The 18,634-nt window shown below is 41.8% G+C and overlaps 1 protein-coding gene across 1 annotated transcript; it reads left to right on the plus strand.

The window, feature by feature from the left end:
- The first annotated feature begins 303 nt into the window (after positions 1-303).
- Positions 304-4,665, plus strand: LOC140230194 (uncharacterized). The gene has a single exon (XM_072310376.1). It carries the CDS (start codon positions 304-306, stop codon positions 4,663-4,665), a length of 4,362 nt encoding a protein of 1,453 aa, XP_072166477.1.
- Positions 4,666-18,634: the final 13,969 nt, after the last annotated feature.

The following is an 18,634-nucleotide window of genomic DNA, read 5'->3' on the forward strand; positions in this document are numbered from 1 at the left end:
CATTTAGAGAAAGTCAACCTTTGACTATAGAAAAGATCCCAGTCGCAGGGAGGACTTTCGTTCCCCACATTCAGAGGAAAGTCCCCTGTGACAAGAATTGGTGGAGAACCCGGGCAGCAATTGTTAAAAGTTAATAACTAGACCAGTCAACTTATGTGCAACTGACAACTCGAAACAAGAAGCCAAAGGTTAGACCGCCAGTGGCCACTTGTCTGACCAGTGAGAGTTAGGCTCAAGGTCCAGTGTCTTAAGGTCAGATTACATTGAGTGATTGTTGCTATAGTAACGTGACTGTACATTGCAATGGATGTGTATTCTCAACTCATAAAACTGGGGAAGGAGGCAGGGCTGACAGGCAAGGAATTGGTCGATTTTGCTAGGGATGAAAAGGAGAAACTAGACTTGAAGGAAGAAAAGCTCAGAGAGGAGCAACAAAAGGAAAGAGAGGAACGACAAAAAGAAAGGGAACATTTGAAAGAAATGAAAGAGCTGGAGCTGCAAATTGCAGCAGCCAGACCTAGGAATGATTCCCCTAGTAATGGCATGAAAAAGGTGAAATTACCTCTTTTCAATGAGAAGACAGATGACTTAGATTCCTATCTATGCAGATTTGAGAGATATGCGGAGAGCATGGGATGGGCCAGAACTCAGTGGGCCCTACCCCTCAGTACGCTGTTGACGGGCAAAGGCCTGGAAGTGTATTCCCGAATGCCGTCAGAACTTGCAAATGATTACGATGAATTAAAGGCCGCCTTACTCCAAAGGTATGAGTTGAACGAAGAGGGATTTAGAGCTAAATTCCGGAGCTCGCAGGTAGAGCCTGGCGAGACTCACAGTCAGTTAGCCGAGAGGCTGAAGCGCTATCTCTTGCGTTGGTTAGAGTTAGCTGGTTTTAGGGCTGAGTTTGATGACCTAATTCAACTGATGATAATGGATCAAATTTATGCCAGGAGCTCGAAAGAGCTAAAGCAGTTTGTCCGCGAGAGACATCCGGCAAACTTAAATGAAATGACGAAGCTAGCGGATCAATACAGTCAGGCCCATCCCCATAAGGAACAAAAGAACCACTCCTACAAAGACCAAAAGCGACCTGACAAGGGCCAAAATCAGGGTCATTTGGCTTCCAAATTCAGTGGCCCACAAGGAAATAAGGGATCAAGTGGTTGCTATGTTTGTGGGAAGGCAGGTCATTTGGCTCGAAACTGCCAGGCCAAAACGAATAGTCCGAGACCAAACCGGGCTGCTGCTTTGGATGAAATGAAGGGGTCTGAGGAGAAGACTAGTCAGGACCGAAAGGGGGCTGCCTGTATTGAGGCTAACACCGTTAGATATGAAACGGCAAGACAGCCGGGCTCGTATGTGAAGCTAGCTTCGGGGGATGAAATACCCCTTCTCGAGGCAGGATGCTCTTCGGGAGTCAGACCATCAGGTGTGAACATGCCTGTTCTTCAGGGAAAAGTAGGAGGGCATGTAGTGTCCGTTCTAAGGGACAGTGGCTGTAGTACAGCCGTGGTAAAGTCAGTGTTTGTTAGAACCCCTCAGATTGTTGCAGGGCAGAAGAAGAGGGTGGTTTTGATAGACGGGACTGTCAGAGAATTCCCCATTGCTAGGGTATGGGTAGACACGCCTTTCTACACTGGGGAAGTGGAAGCTCTGGTTATGGAAGACCCAATGTATGAGCTTATTTTGGGGAATATTCCCGGGGTCAGGGACCAAAATAATCCCGATCCACAGTGGTCACTTGATAGTGACGAGGTAGTGGTAAAGGAGGAAGAGATGGTTGAATCATCCGAGGGAGGGGCGGTAGAGACACGTGGCCAGAAAGCGCAAATTGCGAAACCCCTCAAACCACTGCCGACAGCAAGTGCACTCTCACTCGCGACGAGTAAAGGTGAGTATGAAGCAGCGCAAAAGGCTGACCCGACGCTTGCGAAGGCTTGGCGAGCAGCAGAGAGTGGTCAGAAAACGACCACAAGCAAAGGAAATGAGAGCAAGTTTCTCGTGCATCGAGGCCTGCTCTATCGCGAATTCCAATCTACAAAATTGGAATATGGCAAGCCAGTTCGACAATTGGCCGTGCCGAGCGCATACCGTGATGGATTAATGGCGCTTGCCCATGATGGCATAATGTCTGGACACCTAAAAACACAGAAAACACTCGACCGATTACAGCAAAGCTTCTATTGGCCAGGCATGGGAGATGACGTCCGGCGATATTGCATATCATGTGATATCTGTCAGCGCACCGTGAATAAGGGGAGCGTGGGTCGCGTGCCGCTCGCGAGCATGCCGCTCATTGATACTCCGTTCAAGCGCGTGGCGATTGACCTCGTAGGACCTTTTGACCCCAAGACCGATCGTGGGAATCGGTATGTTTTGACGCTGGTCGATTATGCAACTCGCTACCCAGAAGCAATTGCATTACCGAGCATTGAAACCGAGCGAGTGGCTGAGGCGCTTGTCGAGATGTTTAGCCGCCTAGGTTTGCCAGATGAGATTCTCTCTGATAGAGGGGCGCAGTTCACTTCTGAGCTAATGAGGGAGTTAGGGCGTTTGTTGTCCGTAAAGCAGCTTAACACAACTCCGTACCATCCCATGTGCAATGGGTTGGTTGAGAGATTCAACGGAACTCTCAAAGCCATGCTGCGACGAATGAGTGCAGAGCGACCCAAAGATTGGGACCGTTATTTACCGGCATTGTTGTTCGCGTATCGGGAGGTACCACAAGCTAGCCTTAGCTTTAGTCCGTTTGAGCTGCTGTATGGTAGGACTGTACGTGGACCTCTCTCCTTGATTAAGACAATCTGGGAAGCGGAAACAGTCGACGAAGAGGTCAAAACAACATACGAGTATGTTGTGGACCTGCGAGCGAGACTCGAGGAGACTTGCAAAGTGGCGCATGAGGAGCTCAAGCGCGCATCGAAAAGATATGCCAAGTACTATGACGCAAAGGCGCGTGACAGGAAGTTTGAGGTTGGCGATAAAGTGCTCATTATGAGGCCAACGAGCGCAAGCAAACTCCTGATGCAATGGCAGGGACCGTATACGGTCACAGGCACACTAGGGCGATGTGATGTGAGAGTGGAGGTCAATGGCAAGGTCAAGACCTACCATGTTAACCTCTTGAAGAAGTATGTTGACCGTGCGCGAAGTAGGGACAATGAAGTCCAAGCGAATGCCATCTCCGTAGTCGAAGAAGAGGTCGAATCCGATCTCGATCGACCGTGCATAGGACTGCCCGCCTTAGCGCAGAATGAGAGCGTGGCCGACGTGGTGATAGATGCGGAACTTACTGAGTCACAAGCAGCGCAGGTAGCCGATCTGCTAAATCAGTTCGATGCACAATTAACCGATGTACCAGGGCGAACAAACGCGATGGAATGCTCAGTGACACTCACTACCGCTGACCCCGTGGTAAGCAAGCCGTATCCCCTACCACAATCTATGCAAGCTGCGGTAAAAGCAGAATTGAGCGAAATGCTAAATATGGGCGTGATAGAGAAATCACGATCCAAGTACGCGTCACCGATCGTACTAGTGAAAAGGAAGGACGGAAGTAACAGGTTTTGCGTCGACTACCGCAAATTGAATGCTATAACTGTGTTCGATCCAGAACCTATTCCGATTGCTGACACTCTCCTGGCGAAGCTGTCAAGAGGTAAGTACTTTTCGAAGTTCGACCTCAGCAAGGGGTATTGGCAGATACCCATGGCCGAGTCTGATAAGGAGAAAACAGCATTCGTCACCGCTGAAGGCCTGTTTCACTTCACCGTGCTGCCGTTTGGTATGGTGAATGCACCAGCTACCTTCTCACGGCTGATGCGAGAAGTGCTGTTTGGACTCGACAATGTAGTGAACTACATCGACGATATCCTTGTGTTCTCCGAGACTTGGGAAGAACACTTGGATTCCTTGCAAGCTGTACTCTCGAGGCTTGCAGATGCTGGGTTGACCGCGAAGCCAAGTAAATGTCATGTGGGCTTCAAGACTCTCGACTTTCTAGGGCATGTCGTAGGTGGCGGCACGCTGAAGCCTCACCCTGAGAAAGTAGAGCAGATCTTACAGGCGGAAGTGCCGCAAACAAAGCGGGAGGTACGCGCGTTTCTAGGGCTAGCTGGGTATTACCGCAAGTTCATACCCAACTTTGCAGCTATCGCCGCACCACTGTCTGACTTGACTAAGAAAGACAGAGCCAACCGCGTAGACTGGGGACCCCTGGAAGAGCAGGCGTTCAACACGCTGAAGTCCCGACTGACTTCATCCCCCATACTCCATCTTCCAGACCATGAATCCCCGTTCATACTGGCGACCGACGCGTCTGACGTAGGCATCGGCGCAGTACTGATGCAGCGCGTAGAGGGAGAGAAGTTCCCTATCGCATACATCAGCCGGAAGTTGTCAGACACAGAGCGACGGTATGCCGTCATAGAGCGAGAGTGCCTCGCAATTGCATGGGCAGTAAAAAAGTTCGATGTTTACCTATATGGGAGAGAGTTTGAACTTGAGGTGGATCATCGTCCCCTCATGTACATTGCCAAGGCTAAGTTGCAAAACAACCGAGTCTTGCGCTGGGCACTTGCCCTCCAATCCTACCGCTACCACGTGACCGCTGTCAAGGGAACAGATAACGTTGGGGCAGACTTCCTTAGCCGATGTCCAGAGTAAGAGGGGCATGTTTACCCATAGCGAGGGGATTATCGAATGTTGATATTGTCATGTGTATGTACGGACAAATTAGTTTCATACGTGAAAATACTATTGTAGATAGCAGTACTATCTTGAAATGGGGGGTCGTGTCATGATATGACATATTTTGTATTTGTCACGTAATAATTTGTCTCATTGTACTACTGTTTATTAGGTAGCTCATGTAAGAAATTGATGTTATCGCAATGGTTACAAAAGAAGTGCAGCTTTAAAGACAAAAGCTTGCATCAAAATAACCATATAAGGAGATGTTGCGATGCACAATCAAAGTAAAAGAGAGTGATTTGGAATTAAATGTTTTGGGGATGAGTAAACCCTACATGACGTCAAAATACGAGGAAAGGGTATCCCTGGTAGTATGCCTCATACTAACTGGTATGTGGACGTCATTCACGACGTCAAACACAAGTTTCTAGCTAGGTCAAAACAGGACCACTTCAAAGAATTTTGGTTTCCGTGGACAGGAAATGATGACGTCAGCAGAGGCTTGACCAATGCAAAATGAGATACTCAAGAAAGTTTTGACAGACAGAAAACGCCAACCAATAAGAAAAGGGGGCAGGACTTCTATGAAAACTTTCTAGGAAGTCACTTGACTTCATTTAATTAATTTTACAAGGAGACCTATGGTCCAACAAATGTATAAATATGCAGTGTTTGGGCATAAAATTCAGATGCCACATTATTTGCGGAACACTCAGGACCAGGCTACGTTACTTCGAGATTGCGAAGTTAGAGAGTAGCAGAGTGTTATTTGGAATCAGTGTGATTCAGGGATTGTTGCATTTCGGCTTGGACAGCCTGACCGTCCAGCAGAGAATCTAGGAGGATTCGAGTGTAAACACCAACAACTGTTGTAAGTACACGATCATTTAATTGAAGTTGTTTATGCCTTGTAAGTTCCTATGTAATTCCCGATATTGCATTGTATGTGTGATGTTTGTATGTCAAACCGAATTTTAATTGCATTATGAAAGGAATAGAGAATTAGAGCAACGCTTGGATTTTAATGGGCTGATTAATCACCCCTATTCAACATTGAAAGATAATGATCCATGGTGAAACATTATTATGGAAATTATATGTGGCTAATCAATGTTAATATGATGGAATATACAATCATATGTTTTGTTGAAGTTATATGAATAGAATCAGGAATAACCAAAGACCACAAATTATAAGGGAGGTATCATGTTATTAAATTAACAGGGTGTTTAGGGTTCCAGAGAGAGAGCCACCGTTTAGGGTTCCAGAGAGGACCAGAAGAAAGGGGAGACGACACGCTACCTCAGGCAGGGCATCGTCGACAACCTAGAGCAACCAAGCACGGGAGCTTCTAGAATAAACCAACGAGCAGAGCAACCAAGCTCAAGACAAGTGGAATTGGATATCTGTATTCAAGTTTGTAATATGTTATTATTGTAAACGACCACAATTCGAGACCAGATAATAAATCTTACTGATTGTTATATTGTAAGAACACTGTGTGATTGGCTACTTCTTTCGAGGCACTGTAGTTGCACAAGTCGAAAGAGTTGAATGAGTGAATGGTCTGCTAACAATCTGCTGCATTTAGAGAAAGTCAACCTTTGACTATAGAAAAGATCCCAGTCGCAGGGAGGACTTTCGTTCCCCACATTCAGAGGAAAGTCCCCTGTGACACATGCATTAGCAACAATTTCCCTTGTCATACCGAATTTGGCCAAAAATTGGACTTGGGTCGTTTTTATATTCAGGTCTTCGAATGAATTCAAATAGTGGGAAAAGGAGGAGACGGTAGTGTGATATGAGATTACTAGGAAAACCTAAAGATAATTGCCGGTTGAATTATACATAATCCAATACTATTCAACACGTAAAAAAACAACAACAGTAATTGTTTATACCATTCAACACGTAAAAAAAACAACAATAAGAGATAAGGGAAGACAATGTGTTCTTACATTTAAGGCACTTCCCACAGCAAATGAGAGGGGATACAAATACCGAATGAGATTACACAAAATATGACAGGGGAACGAACAAACGGATACCGAATCATATCATAAAAATAGAAAAAAAAAATAGATAACACTTCACATTATATCATGTCTTTTTTTCTTACATATATATGTCTTCTTTTGACCTTATAAACATCAACTATTTATTTTGACCCTTATAAACCTCACTAGTTAAACATTGCCCTCATCGCTATAAACTGTGCATGAAAACAACTCAAAATCTAAATAACCCTACATCTGAACCCTCTCAATGTAATATCCACAGACGGCGCCACCAACCACAACTATATATATAAATATACATGTATGTATATATATATATATATATATATATATATATATATATATATATTCACATCATAATTTCCCTCTGCAATTTTATATAATTTAACATATCACTGTCATATTTAGCACATACAATATATCATAATATAACATCTTGAACTTCAAATGACCTTTTCATCGTACTTTCACTATGGGGGTGCTATTCGTTATAACACACACAAACCTTTAAAAAAAACAACAACAACAATAAAAATAAACAACAAAACAACACAACACAAAGAACGATGCATTAGAGCCATGCTATCTGACAAATAAATGATACCACGAGCAAAACTCCCATAGAAATACAATTTAACGGGTAATCTTTAAAAAAAAAATCGTTTCTTGATATTATTTAATACCTGTGTTCTTTAAAAAAAGAGAACATAAAGAATGAGTAGAAAGAGGTTTCTTCAGGGAGTCAGGATTAAGGATCAGGGTTGTGTTGGACTTTAAGTTTGGTTTGATGTGAGGATTAAAATGAGGGTTACGCCCGTGGGTAGACTTTATGTTTGGCCAGGAATGCATAATAACTGTTATATGACAGCAATTTCAACAGAAGCAAATATGTAATCTAAGAAAAATAGAAATAAAAAAAATGAAAACCTTGAAAGTGGTCAGTACCTTCAGACAGACTCATTTAAACAGCGACTAAGGACCGAGGGTGCAGCTCAATACAAACCACTTTGGCTCAAACCCCGAAAAAAAAAAAAAAAACCCAGACGAATACTGAGATAGACGTCATTGAAATGTAGATTGGGACTTCACTTAGCTTCATGCCACATAAGTATTACACTTTTTTTTTTCATGGAAAGCAACACAGAGAGGTAGAACTATCGGTTTCTATCCATTGAACTCGCATTTGTTTTCTTTTCAATACTAGGCTTGTTACCCTTACAAAAACATCTGACCACATTTCTTCTCCAGTTCTCCAATCCCTCCACTGGCTCCCCATTCATCAACGTATCACTTTTAAAATCCTCCTTATTGTTTACAAGATATGCAATAATCTTGCCCCATCTTATCGTAAAGACTCAATTTCTCTCCGCTCCTCCACTTCAACCCGTTCTCTCCGTTCTTCCTCCACTCTCCAATTATCACGTGGTCCCCGCACCTGTACACGTTATGGTTATAGGGCCTTTTCTGTTATTTCCCCACTTTTTTGGAATGAACTCCCTTTCTATATTCGTAACGCTGAAAATGTTGATAGGTTTAATTCATTGTCAAAATCTTATCTGTTTACACAACGTTAATTCTGCTGTTGATGTTGTTACTGTCGTTGTATCATAATATGTACATAATGCTGTATTTTATTTTTACGTTATATATATATATATATATATATATATATATATATATATATATATTGTAGCGTAGCCGGAGAGCGGTCCAAGAGCCTTAATTCTTGTGTCTACAGGTATAATGTGTACTATGTGTAGCAGCACATCAGCACCTATTTCATATAGCTCTCATATGCAGCCTATCTCATACACCACGTCTATATACGTGCATTCGGACTCACTAGGCGCATTAGAAACCCAGGCATATCATTCTCCCAATCAACCATACAGCAACCCATTTACAGGGTCTAGTATTACAGACTACCAGTTGCAAGAAGGAGGCTGGTGTGGAAACGACAGTCCGAAATACGGTTCAGTGCAGCATTGCTATATTATGTTTCCTGCTGTTACAACCGATGGTTTTCTCTGCTAAGCTCTGTGTGTTTCCCCATTAATTCTATAGTTTATTACCAAAAAGGAGAGAGTGCTGTGGACCCGCACTTACCCCCCAACCCAACTGAAAAGTTGTGCAGTGAGCTCGCGGTATTTATACCCTCTCGAGCCATTGTCACGTGACCAATCCTGTCTTATTAACCCATCATGTATCAAAATGTATTGGAGTACTATACAACCCTACTTCTATGCCTTAATAATTTCTGTGCCCTTTTCCCTAGGGCTTCTGGCCTTTTTCCCTACTTTGGACATCGTTAACCTTGGTTTCTGTACAGGGTGTTTCACAAAACTATAGGGTGTTCCAAAACCTTCTATACAATTTCTCCATTGGAAATGCACGGGGGGCAAAGTCTATGGAATTTTTACACATGTTCAGAAATTAAGGGCATGAGCCGCATATTTTAAAGGTGCTCTATCGCATTTTCGCCACACTACCCCCTCCTTAAAATGAAACCTACTCCTGGAGGTTGGTGTGGAATGTCTTGTCAGTACTCTCTTCATTATCAACTGTATCAAAAATCAAACATATCAAGTCATATTATTCCCACTATCATCTTGTACTTCCCCTATGAGCTTTTGGGTGTCAACAGAGCTTGCAGATTACAAACTTGGAAATGTATTTACAAAGTGTACATATATACATCCTGAATCATGGAGTTTGAATTTTGGTGGGACATTTCTCCCCATTCCCAGGCCGAAATGTTAGGACATAGTTGGGTTTTCCTGTAATTTGCTTCATCTACCAATTTCTCATTTGTATAAACCGGGAACAAAATCAAACTTTTCCAAACAATATAATTTGGGACCTCCATGATTCGGGCCTACAGGTTGAAAACAATCCACTTCAACAGTTAGACTTATGTCTATACTTTCTTCGTCTTCTTCTCTTCTTCATCTTCTTCGAGAACTTCAATTTCTTCTATGTCTCATTACATGCAGTATTTAACATCTTAGATTTTCTTCATTAATTCTTCTTCTCAAACGGGCACGGTAGTCACCGGGGTTTGTGTGGTCGATCATCCTCAGCTGCAAAACCAGTGTGTGTGTCGTTGATCATCCTCTGCTGCATTTCCCAGGTTTGTGTCGTTGGTTCTTAGCAGCTAGCCAGGACGTGGGGCTAGCTTCGTTTTATAAAACAATCCAAAATGTTATTTTTTTTCTCTATTCTATTCATTCTTATTTAAACCAAAATTAGCCAAAATAAATCAAATTACAATTTCGGTTGGATGAGTGTGGACCAGTGTCTGCATGCTAAACCGCACACAGTGAAAGGTACTACCACTCCTCATCCGAATTTGGACAATGCTAACTACGTATTAACGACGGAGGACGACCAATGTCACAGTCTCGTCCATCAGACCCGTTGCATGTGATCCCAGTATGTCTCCATCAGATTCTGTGATCGTGAAGCTCCTTCAATGCTTCTGCCTTTAGATTTTCAGGTACAACGAGTTGCCAGATGAGTTCGCTGTCATCTTCACTTCCCCATCTAAGGTAGAGCAGACCATTCCTCAGATGCAACCTGTTCCATTGCATCCAATATGCTTTGAGTTTTGGTCCTTCCAGTGGCACTTCTTTCCACGGTGGTCGATAATTTGCCTGTTTCCAAGCCATAACCATCCGAAAAGACGCCTGTCTCTTCGTTGAGCATCGGCCACATGCCCAACTCACCAGCTCCCTATACCAGAGCACATCTGTTCTGAGCGTCCTCAGACAGATCCGACTGTATCCCCACACTGTGAACCCGGACATCAGTCCCATGAGCTTCCTGCTCATCATCCGAAGCAAAACGCTTTGCCTCTTTCTGCTCACAATGCTTACAGTCCACGCATGGTCTACGTGAAAGTCCATCAGGGTTCCCATGCGAATTTCCTGCTCTATGCTGGATCCGAAAGTTATAAGTACCGAGGAGTTCAAGCCATCGTGCTACTTGCCCCTCCGGGTTTTTAAACCCCATCAACCACCGCAGTGCCCCATGATCAGTACGGATCAGGAATTCTGCTCCATAGATGTAAGGGTGAAAGTGTTTCACTCCCTGAACGAGTGCCAACAACCCCTTCTTAGTCACACAATACTGCCTTTCTGCTTTATTCAAGGCTGAAGTAAGCTACAACACGTTCCTGGCCATCTTGTACCTGTGAGAGTACTGCGCCGATTCCGTCATTGCTTGCGTCTGTGTCAATGATGAAGGGATCATCATCACGTGGGAATGCGAGGATAGGTGACGATGTTAGGGCGCGCCTGAGTGTCTCGAAAGCTTGCTCGCAGTCTTGCGTCCATCTGAACGGAGCGCCTTTCTCCGTTAACTTGTGCAGGGGTCTGGCAATGCGTGCAAAGTCTTTCACAAAGCGCCGGTAGTAAGAACAAAAACCGAGGAAACTTCTGACTTTCTTCACTGTTTTTGGTCTCGGCCACTCATTCACTGCAGTAATCTTGCTTGGGTCCGTTGCTATGCCATGTTCAGAAATAATATGCCCGAGGAATGGGACTTGGTGCCTGAAGAGAACACATTTCGAGGGGGATAGTTTCAAATGAGCATCACGCAGTCGTTGAAATACCTCTGTGAGTCGCTCTAGCTCTTGTTCAAATGTCTGTCCGAACACTATGATATCGTCTAAGTACACCAAACATGTCTGCCACTGTAGACCATGCAGCACTTGCTCCATCAATCGTTCGAACGTTGCTGGTGCATTGCAGAGTCCGAAAGGCATTACTTTGAATTGGAATAGCCCTCCCTCAGTTACGAATGCGGTCTTTTCCTTGTCATGCTCATCCATTTCAATTTGCCAATAGCCACTAGACAGATCTAAAGTCGAGAACCATTTTGTTCCTCCGAGCCTATCGAGCGAGTCATCTATTCGTGACTGTGGGTAGCTGTCTTTCTTGGTTATGTCGTTGAGTTTGCGATAGTCTACACAGAATCTAGTTGATCCGTCTTTCTTTTTGACGAGCACCACTGGCGACGACCATGGGCTAGAGGAAGGTTCTATTATTTCTTCCTTCAGCATTGCGGAGACTTGTTCTTTTGCATCCTCCCTCTTGTGAATGGGCAGGCGCCTTGCGTGTTGTCGGATAGGTTCAGATTTTCCCGTGTTTATAGTGTGTCTCACAATTCCAGTTCTGCCTATATCGTTTTTGCCAGTGGAAAAAAAATGTCTTGGTAATTGTGAAGTAATGAGGCCACATCATCCCGTTGGCTAGCATTGAGTGTTTCTGTACTTGCTTCCAATAATTCCTTCAGATATTCGGGGACATGCTCGCCTGTGTTGTCTTTGCTTGTTCTGATAGACTCTTCTGCAGTCTCGTCATTCACTAGCACCTCATCTACTTCCTGACATGTTGCTACCTTAGTGTTCTTGTATTTCGTCTGTGTCTCTTCAGCGACGTTTGCTATCCTTATTGGGACTGTGTATCTCTGCCTGTGCCTATTAGTACTCTTGCTACTAATAGTGGGTATTTCTCCACGAACTTCTCATTCGGCTCCATAATCATACCATTCGGTAATGTGGTTGGTACCCCATCTAATCTCCCTGGGACAACGATCTCTTCTCCTGCCTTAATGCATATTGTCTCTGTTAAACGCACTGTGTAGACGGTTGGGTAGTCATGCTGCTCTGCATCAATAATTTCATCTCCAACCCGAACCATATTCTGACTTGGTTCAATCGTACATTTGAAAAGCTTTAACAGATCCATCCCGATTATTGCTTGTGGCTCTAGTCAGCTATCCAAATGTCATGACGCAGGGTGACATTTCCAATTTTGATGCTCATTTTGCCCTTCCCTTGTATTGGTTTGGTTTCCCCATCTGCCATGGTCATGTCTACATCAGTCCACTGTAATTCAGGCTTTTGGTTTGGTTCAAATTTCTCAAACGTCTTTGTACTAAGTATTGTTGCATTTGCTCCCGTATCTACCAAAGAGTGAATTTCTTGCCCATTGAATTGTACAGGTATAATGATGCCGTCTGTTTCTCCACTGCAAAAGCGTGTAAACACTGTATAGGGCCGTGAGCTATCTACTGTCGGTCCCCGACCCCTGGACTCGGCTGGGCTGAGTTTCCCTGTCTACTTTCTGTAGTTCCACCGTGTTGTGCATGCATTCTACCTCCAGGGCTCTGGCTCTTACAGTCTTTCTGCAAATGCCCAAGTCTTCCACATTTCCAGCATCTCGGCGAACCAGATGAACGCCCGCCCATTTGTGTGGGCTCAGAATCTCTGTGGAAGCCAGTCTTTTTCGTCACCCCTGCCTTTGACAGCTCTGCCATAACTGCAGCTACAATCTTCTCCACTGCATCTGAAGAAATGACTGCTCCATCATCTTTTACATTGCCCATCTTATTCCCGACGTTAACGTTACGGACCTGTTTCCTTTGCGGGAAATTTCGCCTACGCTCTGCTATTTGGAAAGCCTCAACTTCTACAGCCGCCGCAATAGCCTCCGTAAGTGAAGTAGGATGAGCGTTATACACTCCGAATCGGATATCAGGGTCCTGAATCGCATCTATGAAATGGTCTTTAGCTAGAACATCTTGCAGCTCCGCCTTTGCTGTAGGATACGCCCTCCTAGTAAGGCGCCGCACCGCTTGCCCTAGCTCTGGTAAGGATTCATCCTTCCCCCTCCTCCTGTTTCTTAATTCTACGCGATGCATCTCGGTTTGGTTTTCGGGTTGAAACCTAGCCTTTAGGGCAGCCTCCAATGACTTGAAATCGTGCCTTTTCTCTGTTTCGAGATCGCTCAAGACGGCTCGAGCATCTCCCCTCAAACTGGCTGCTAGCTGCATTGATTTTGTCTTGTAACCCCATCCATTCAGTTCTGTAATAACATCAAACTGGACTGCAAAATCATCCCAAGCTGACGATCCGTCATAAGTGGGAGCCTTAGCTGTGTTACTGCGTTTGTTTTTGGGAGGTTTGTTCTGCTTTAAAAGCCTGCCAAGCATTGTAGCCAAATCCTCATTTTCCTCCCTGTCAGACACATCTGTTTCCGATGAATCTCTGGCTTCATTACCCTCATCTTGCCTGCCTTGTGGTTGAAAAATAATTTCATCGCTTTCCATGCCTGGGCTGCCAACTAGATTCTCCATTGTGATAGTATGGGCTCGTATCACTGGATCTTGGGATTTCAAAACGCTTTTCTCAACGTATATCCCTGTATACTACAATTGCCTGTTTCAAAATTTTCCCAAAATCCCACCACTGCCACCAATTTTTGTAACGTAGCCGGGGAGCGGTCCAAGAGCCTTAATTCTTGTGTCTACAGGTATAATGTCGTCGGTGTTACCACGAACCGACGCTATTTCGTTTTTGAGCGAAAATGCAATTCTGAGAAAATCGCGTTTAAAGATCTCACAAGTTCTAGACAACGTTTTCAATGACTTTTCCTGTCTTGTGTGTGAAAATTTTGACAGGGTGATGAGAGTGGAAGTTGTTCTTCCTATCCATAGTGTAATTTTAGTGTGAATTCAAAAGAATTACGATATTTCTGTCTTCAAACTCACTGCGTCGGTTCGTAAATCCATCGTTTCTTGCGCGCACCATAGGTTATGTACTTAAGCGCGGGTCTCACGAACCGACGTAAGTTGTATTACTCCGGTTCGTGAGACCCGCGCTGTAGGGCCTGCACAATAGGTAACGTGCAATACGCGTGTATTTACGAACCGTCGCTATTTCATTTTCGTATGTGTTTACATACAAATACTATTAGGGCTATACCTGCTTATCAACAATAACCTTATTAATTGAAATTAATTGTCATGTAATGATTATTGTGATGATTATAATACATTAGGTGATAATTAAGATGATAATATACGCCAGTTTCTCTTAATTGTTCTAAAAAGCGTGTTGTCCTTGTTTTCATCTTCATTTAGCATTGTTATTAGAGCTGTCGTTGATCGCTCCAAAGATTTCTTTGCCCTCCCCCCTCCTTTTTTGTGTGGATATATTATTCAACACTTTTGCACGTGGACATTTATCATTTGGTAATTAATATGTACTCGGTATACTGTGTTTCATATTTTTTTACTTTTTACTGTTTTATTTTTTTACTTTTTTAACTTACTTTCTTTATTTTTCACATAATTTTTAATTCAAATTCAGTTCACTTCTTTCATAATAATTATGAATGTTTGTTCTAAGATGAAGGATACCGCTAAATATAGGGAAAAAGATGTGCCAGTCAGTAATGATTACTTGCATTTACTCATCTTTCATACTCATGCACTCTGTTATTTCTTTCTCTGAAATAATCTATCAATTTCTTTATTTCTTATTATTCCACATTATTTGTGACTTTTACTTTGTCACAATTTTTATCGGTGTCATTATTGTCATTTGGCTTGCATGCGAATTCACTCATAATTCCTCATTTTCCATCTTTCTCTTTCCTGCTCAACAGATTCTTTGATAGCTGCACTTGATCATATAAAAACATAAAACTCATCCTGCATGCACTCTTCGAAACTGATAAACTCCTAAAAATACATAAATATCAAAATTATCAGAATTTCAAGCTTCATCTTAAATATATAACAATGGTCATGTTTTATTATGCCTTTTGCAGCAATATATTGAAGAGGTACATTATGTAATCGAAGAAACATAGGTTCTCAATAAAGTATCAAATTTGAATTATTCAGAGATGAGTAATGACAATGGGAAGGATAACAATTGTGGAAGAGCTCCATAAATCAATAAATATCTAATGGCAAATGGAGATGGAATCAATATTAAAGAATATGCGTAATTCAAGTTCATTATTACATCAGTTCTTGTGTGTTCACAAAAAGAGAAACACAGTTCGAACATGCGCACCAAATCTTACAATTTACATTTACATCTATAGAGTGCGGACGGAACATATACAAAAGAAAGAATAACATTCTCAAATTAATATATCAAGCATAATTATGTATATGAACATAAAAAGATGTTGCTGCATATGCATGAAGCTTGTGAGTGCTGCAACACACATTATGCTCAGATGGAAACTTGATGTATATCATACAAAAGAGAAGAGGTACTGCATGTACATGTAGTTACACTATTCACAGTGCAGTAGAGAAAAAGCAAGAGAGAGAGAAGGAAATGGGTGTCTAAAATAGGTCGATGTAAGGAGTGCCAAGCCAATTAAGTCTCTAATAGTTATACATATATGAAAAGGAAACAAATTAATCGCAACATAAATGATCGTGCTCATATTAACCAATAATTAGCATCTAAAAATGTGTGTAGAAAGCCCATAATATCAGCCTTTCGCCCCGTAGGCTTGTTACATATGAGAAAAGAGAAATTTTGGCCGACCCCCCCCCCTCCGAATCCTTAATCCACCAGTACTATAAACACATGTGCTAGCAAATTCACAAGAGGGGTGGGGAAATTCGGCCAAAATTGTGTGTGGTTAAGATAATTAAAAAGAAAGGTCATCGGCAAAACTACGGGGTGGATGCAGACGAATTTTCATGTGATGACTAAAAAAAAAAAATGCAGCCAAAGGGGGGGGGGGGAAGGACGGTGGAGAGGGGCCAAGGCTAATTTGACTCCCCTCCCCCCCCCCCCCAAAAAAAAAAAAAAAAAAACACGCCACTGTTTTACAGCACCTTTAAAGGACTCTTAATTTTCTTTTGTAAAAAACAAACGTCTCGAAGGAAAAAATTCCATATTGTAGGCGAAATGTAGACCGATACAGTGTATGAAGTGTACATCCCAAGCTATTAAAGAACAAAAAAACAGATTATGAATATTATTTAAAGTAAGAATTTCAGTGCGTTTAATCATCTTTAGTCGAGTTGCAAATGACATGTGCATATTTAATAAGAGCAGTTAACTTCGAAGCGCCCCCAAGCCCTTCTATATTTAATCATTCATGTCTAAAGGTAGTGCTAGGGCATCCCGGTGGTCTAGTGGTTATGGCGCTGGTCTAGTAATCCGGAGGTCGTGGGTTCGAATCCCGCTTGGGCTGCCTGTGATTTTTTTTTTTTTTTTCACAGCAGCCCACAAACTGCACACTGCAGTTGCATGTGTTACTACGGATGGAGACAAATGAATAATCTATTTCAATATACAATGTTTGACATCCTTTTTGTAATCACTTTCTTTAATTGTACATTTAGAGACATAATGAATTATTATTAAAAGAAATCATATTTCTGTATTTTGTTGTGAGTTTGCATGGGAGCATACACGTATCATAATTTACAATTTTAGTTAAATAAAGAACATCTCATAACAGAACTGTCTAGTGATGGTTGAATGATTATGTCAATTTGTTATAAGTCCTATCAGTTATATGGAGTGCATTTCCCATGTTTATAAGAATCATACGTAACACATTCAAAGTGGGTTGAAGACAACAAAATAATAAATAAAAGAATAAAGGAGAATAGAATGAATTACAGTTTGATGTGAGTTTGGCATGTCATTAACTGGATTAATATTATCATCTAGCAGAGATGCATATTTGATTATTTGTTGCATTAACTTCATAAAAATACATACATGTATAACATGTCTCAATCAACATTCAGAATGTTTGCAAAATGTAGATGAACATGTATCATGAACATGGTTGAAGATGAAGCTGGAACTTTTTGTTAATGGGTCTAAGCTACCATTTGTGACTCTCATAAATCTGTTTTCTGTGAAAATTCGTACAGCGAGCGAAAAGTTTCTGATATACACATTTTGACAGTGTGACACATTTGGTTATGCCCCCGACAATTTAGATTGACTCTCGCAATTATCACCGTTTACGAAAAATTAATCAGTGAAGGGCATGTTAATCCTCAGTCGATAACTATTACAACTATGCAATGATTATTCAACCATCTAACTTCATCTGATTACAGCATCATCTGAATATTGCCAATGTGCACTTAGAAATTTATCAAGATGTATCACAAGGTTATGATTACCACACAAAACCTTCAAGATTTATTATCATGAAATACATACCAATGAACACTTAAAGAAAATCTAACATTCCATATCCACATGAAGCTTGCCTTGATATAAATGTCTCTCAGTAGTGTTATTAAAGTGTAGCAAAATTGTAATTACGACATCACAGAATGGAATGCATGTTTTCACCTTCAATCTTAGAATCTTCTTTCATGTTTCCACTTTACAATCAAATTTTTAATGTAGATACACCGTCCTTATGTTGTCGCCCTTCATCCCAAGTTCTCCCTTCTATCCTATCTGTAGATTGTCTTCTTTCCTAAGCCATTGTATTCACATTCCTTGATGATAAGCACGATGCTGTACTTTTTTTCTTCTCTGAAACAGTCCAGCTCTTCGCTACTGCATGGCATCAGTCATGTGAAAGAAAAGACAGAAATTAAGAACTTTCGATTAAAATCAAACATCATGATACAAGATACAACTTTCATTTTGAGAAAAAGAAATCAGCCAACTAAGCTGTAGTTGAAATCATTTTGCTCTATTTATATTAAACATAAAACAAAATGGTATACAGGATCAAAGAATGTCAAAAAATACTGCTGTTCGTCTTTGATGCATATTCAAATTGTCTCGCCTTTTACATATTTTAATGATGCAAGATCTTATGTCTAGCACTTAGTAAGTCTCATGTAGAAATTAAATTATCATTTACATGAATAAATCTACATGCCCTTGTAAATAAGGCATTGCTTTGAAAAAGCTGAATTTTACTAACTGCATTTGGGAAACAGTCTACGACAATCAAACTTCTTTATTATCAGAGACTTTAACATCTTGATTAGACCTAGACTCTAATTACCATTGTATTCACATCCGTTGATGATGTACACGACCCTGTATTTTTTCTTTTCTTTTCTGAGACAGTCCAGTTCTTCGCTACTACATGGCACCAGTCATCTGAAAGAAA

The sequence above is a fragment of the Diadema setosum genome, chromosome 6 (assembly GCF_964275005.1).
Source record: "Diadema setosum chromosome 6, eeDiaSeto1, whole genome shotgun sequence".
Classification (NCBI taxonomy): domain Eukaryota; kingdom Metazoa; phylum Echinodermata; class Echinoidea; order Diadematoida; family Diadematidae; genus Diadema; species Diadema setosum.

Bases quoted from the DNA above. Each gene is read 5' to 3' on its own strand.
- LOC140230194 (XM_072310376.1), top strand. From the start codon at position 304: ATGGATGTGTATTCTCAACTCATAAAACTGGGGAAGGAGGCAGGGCTG.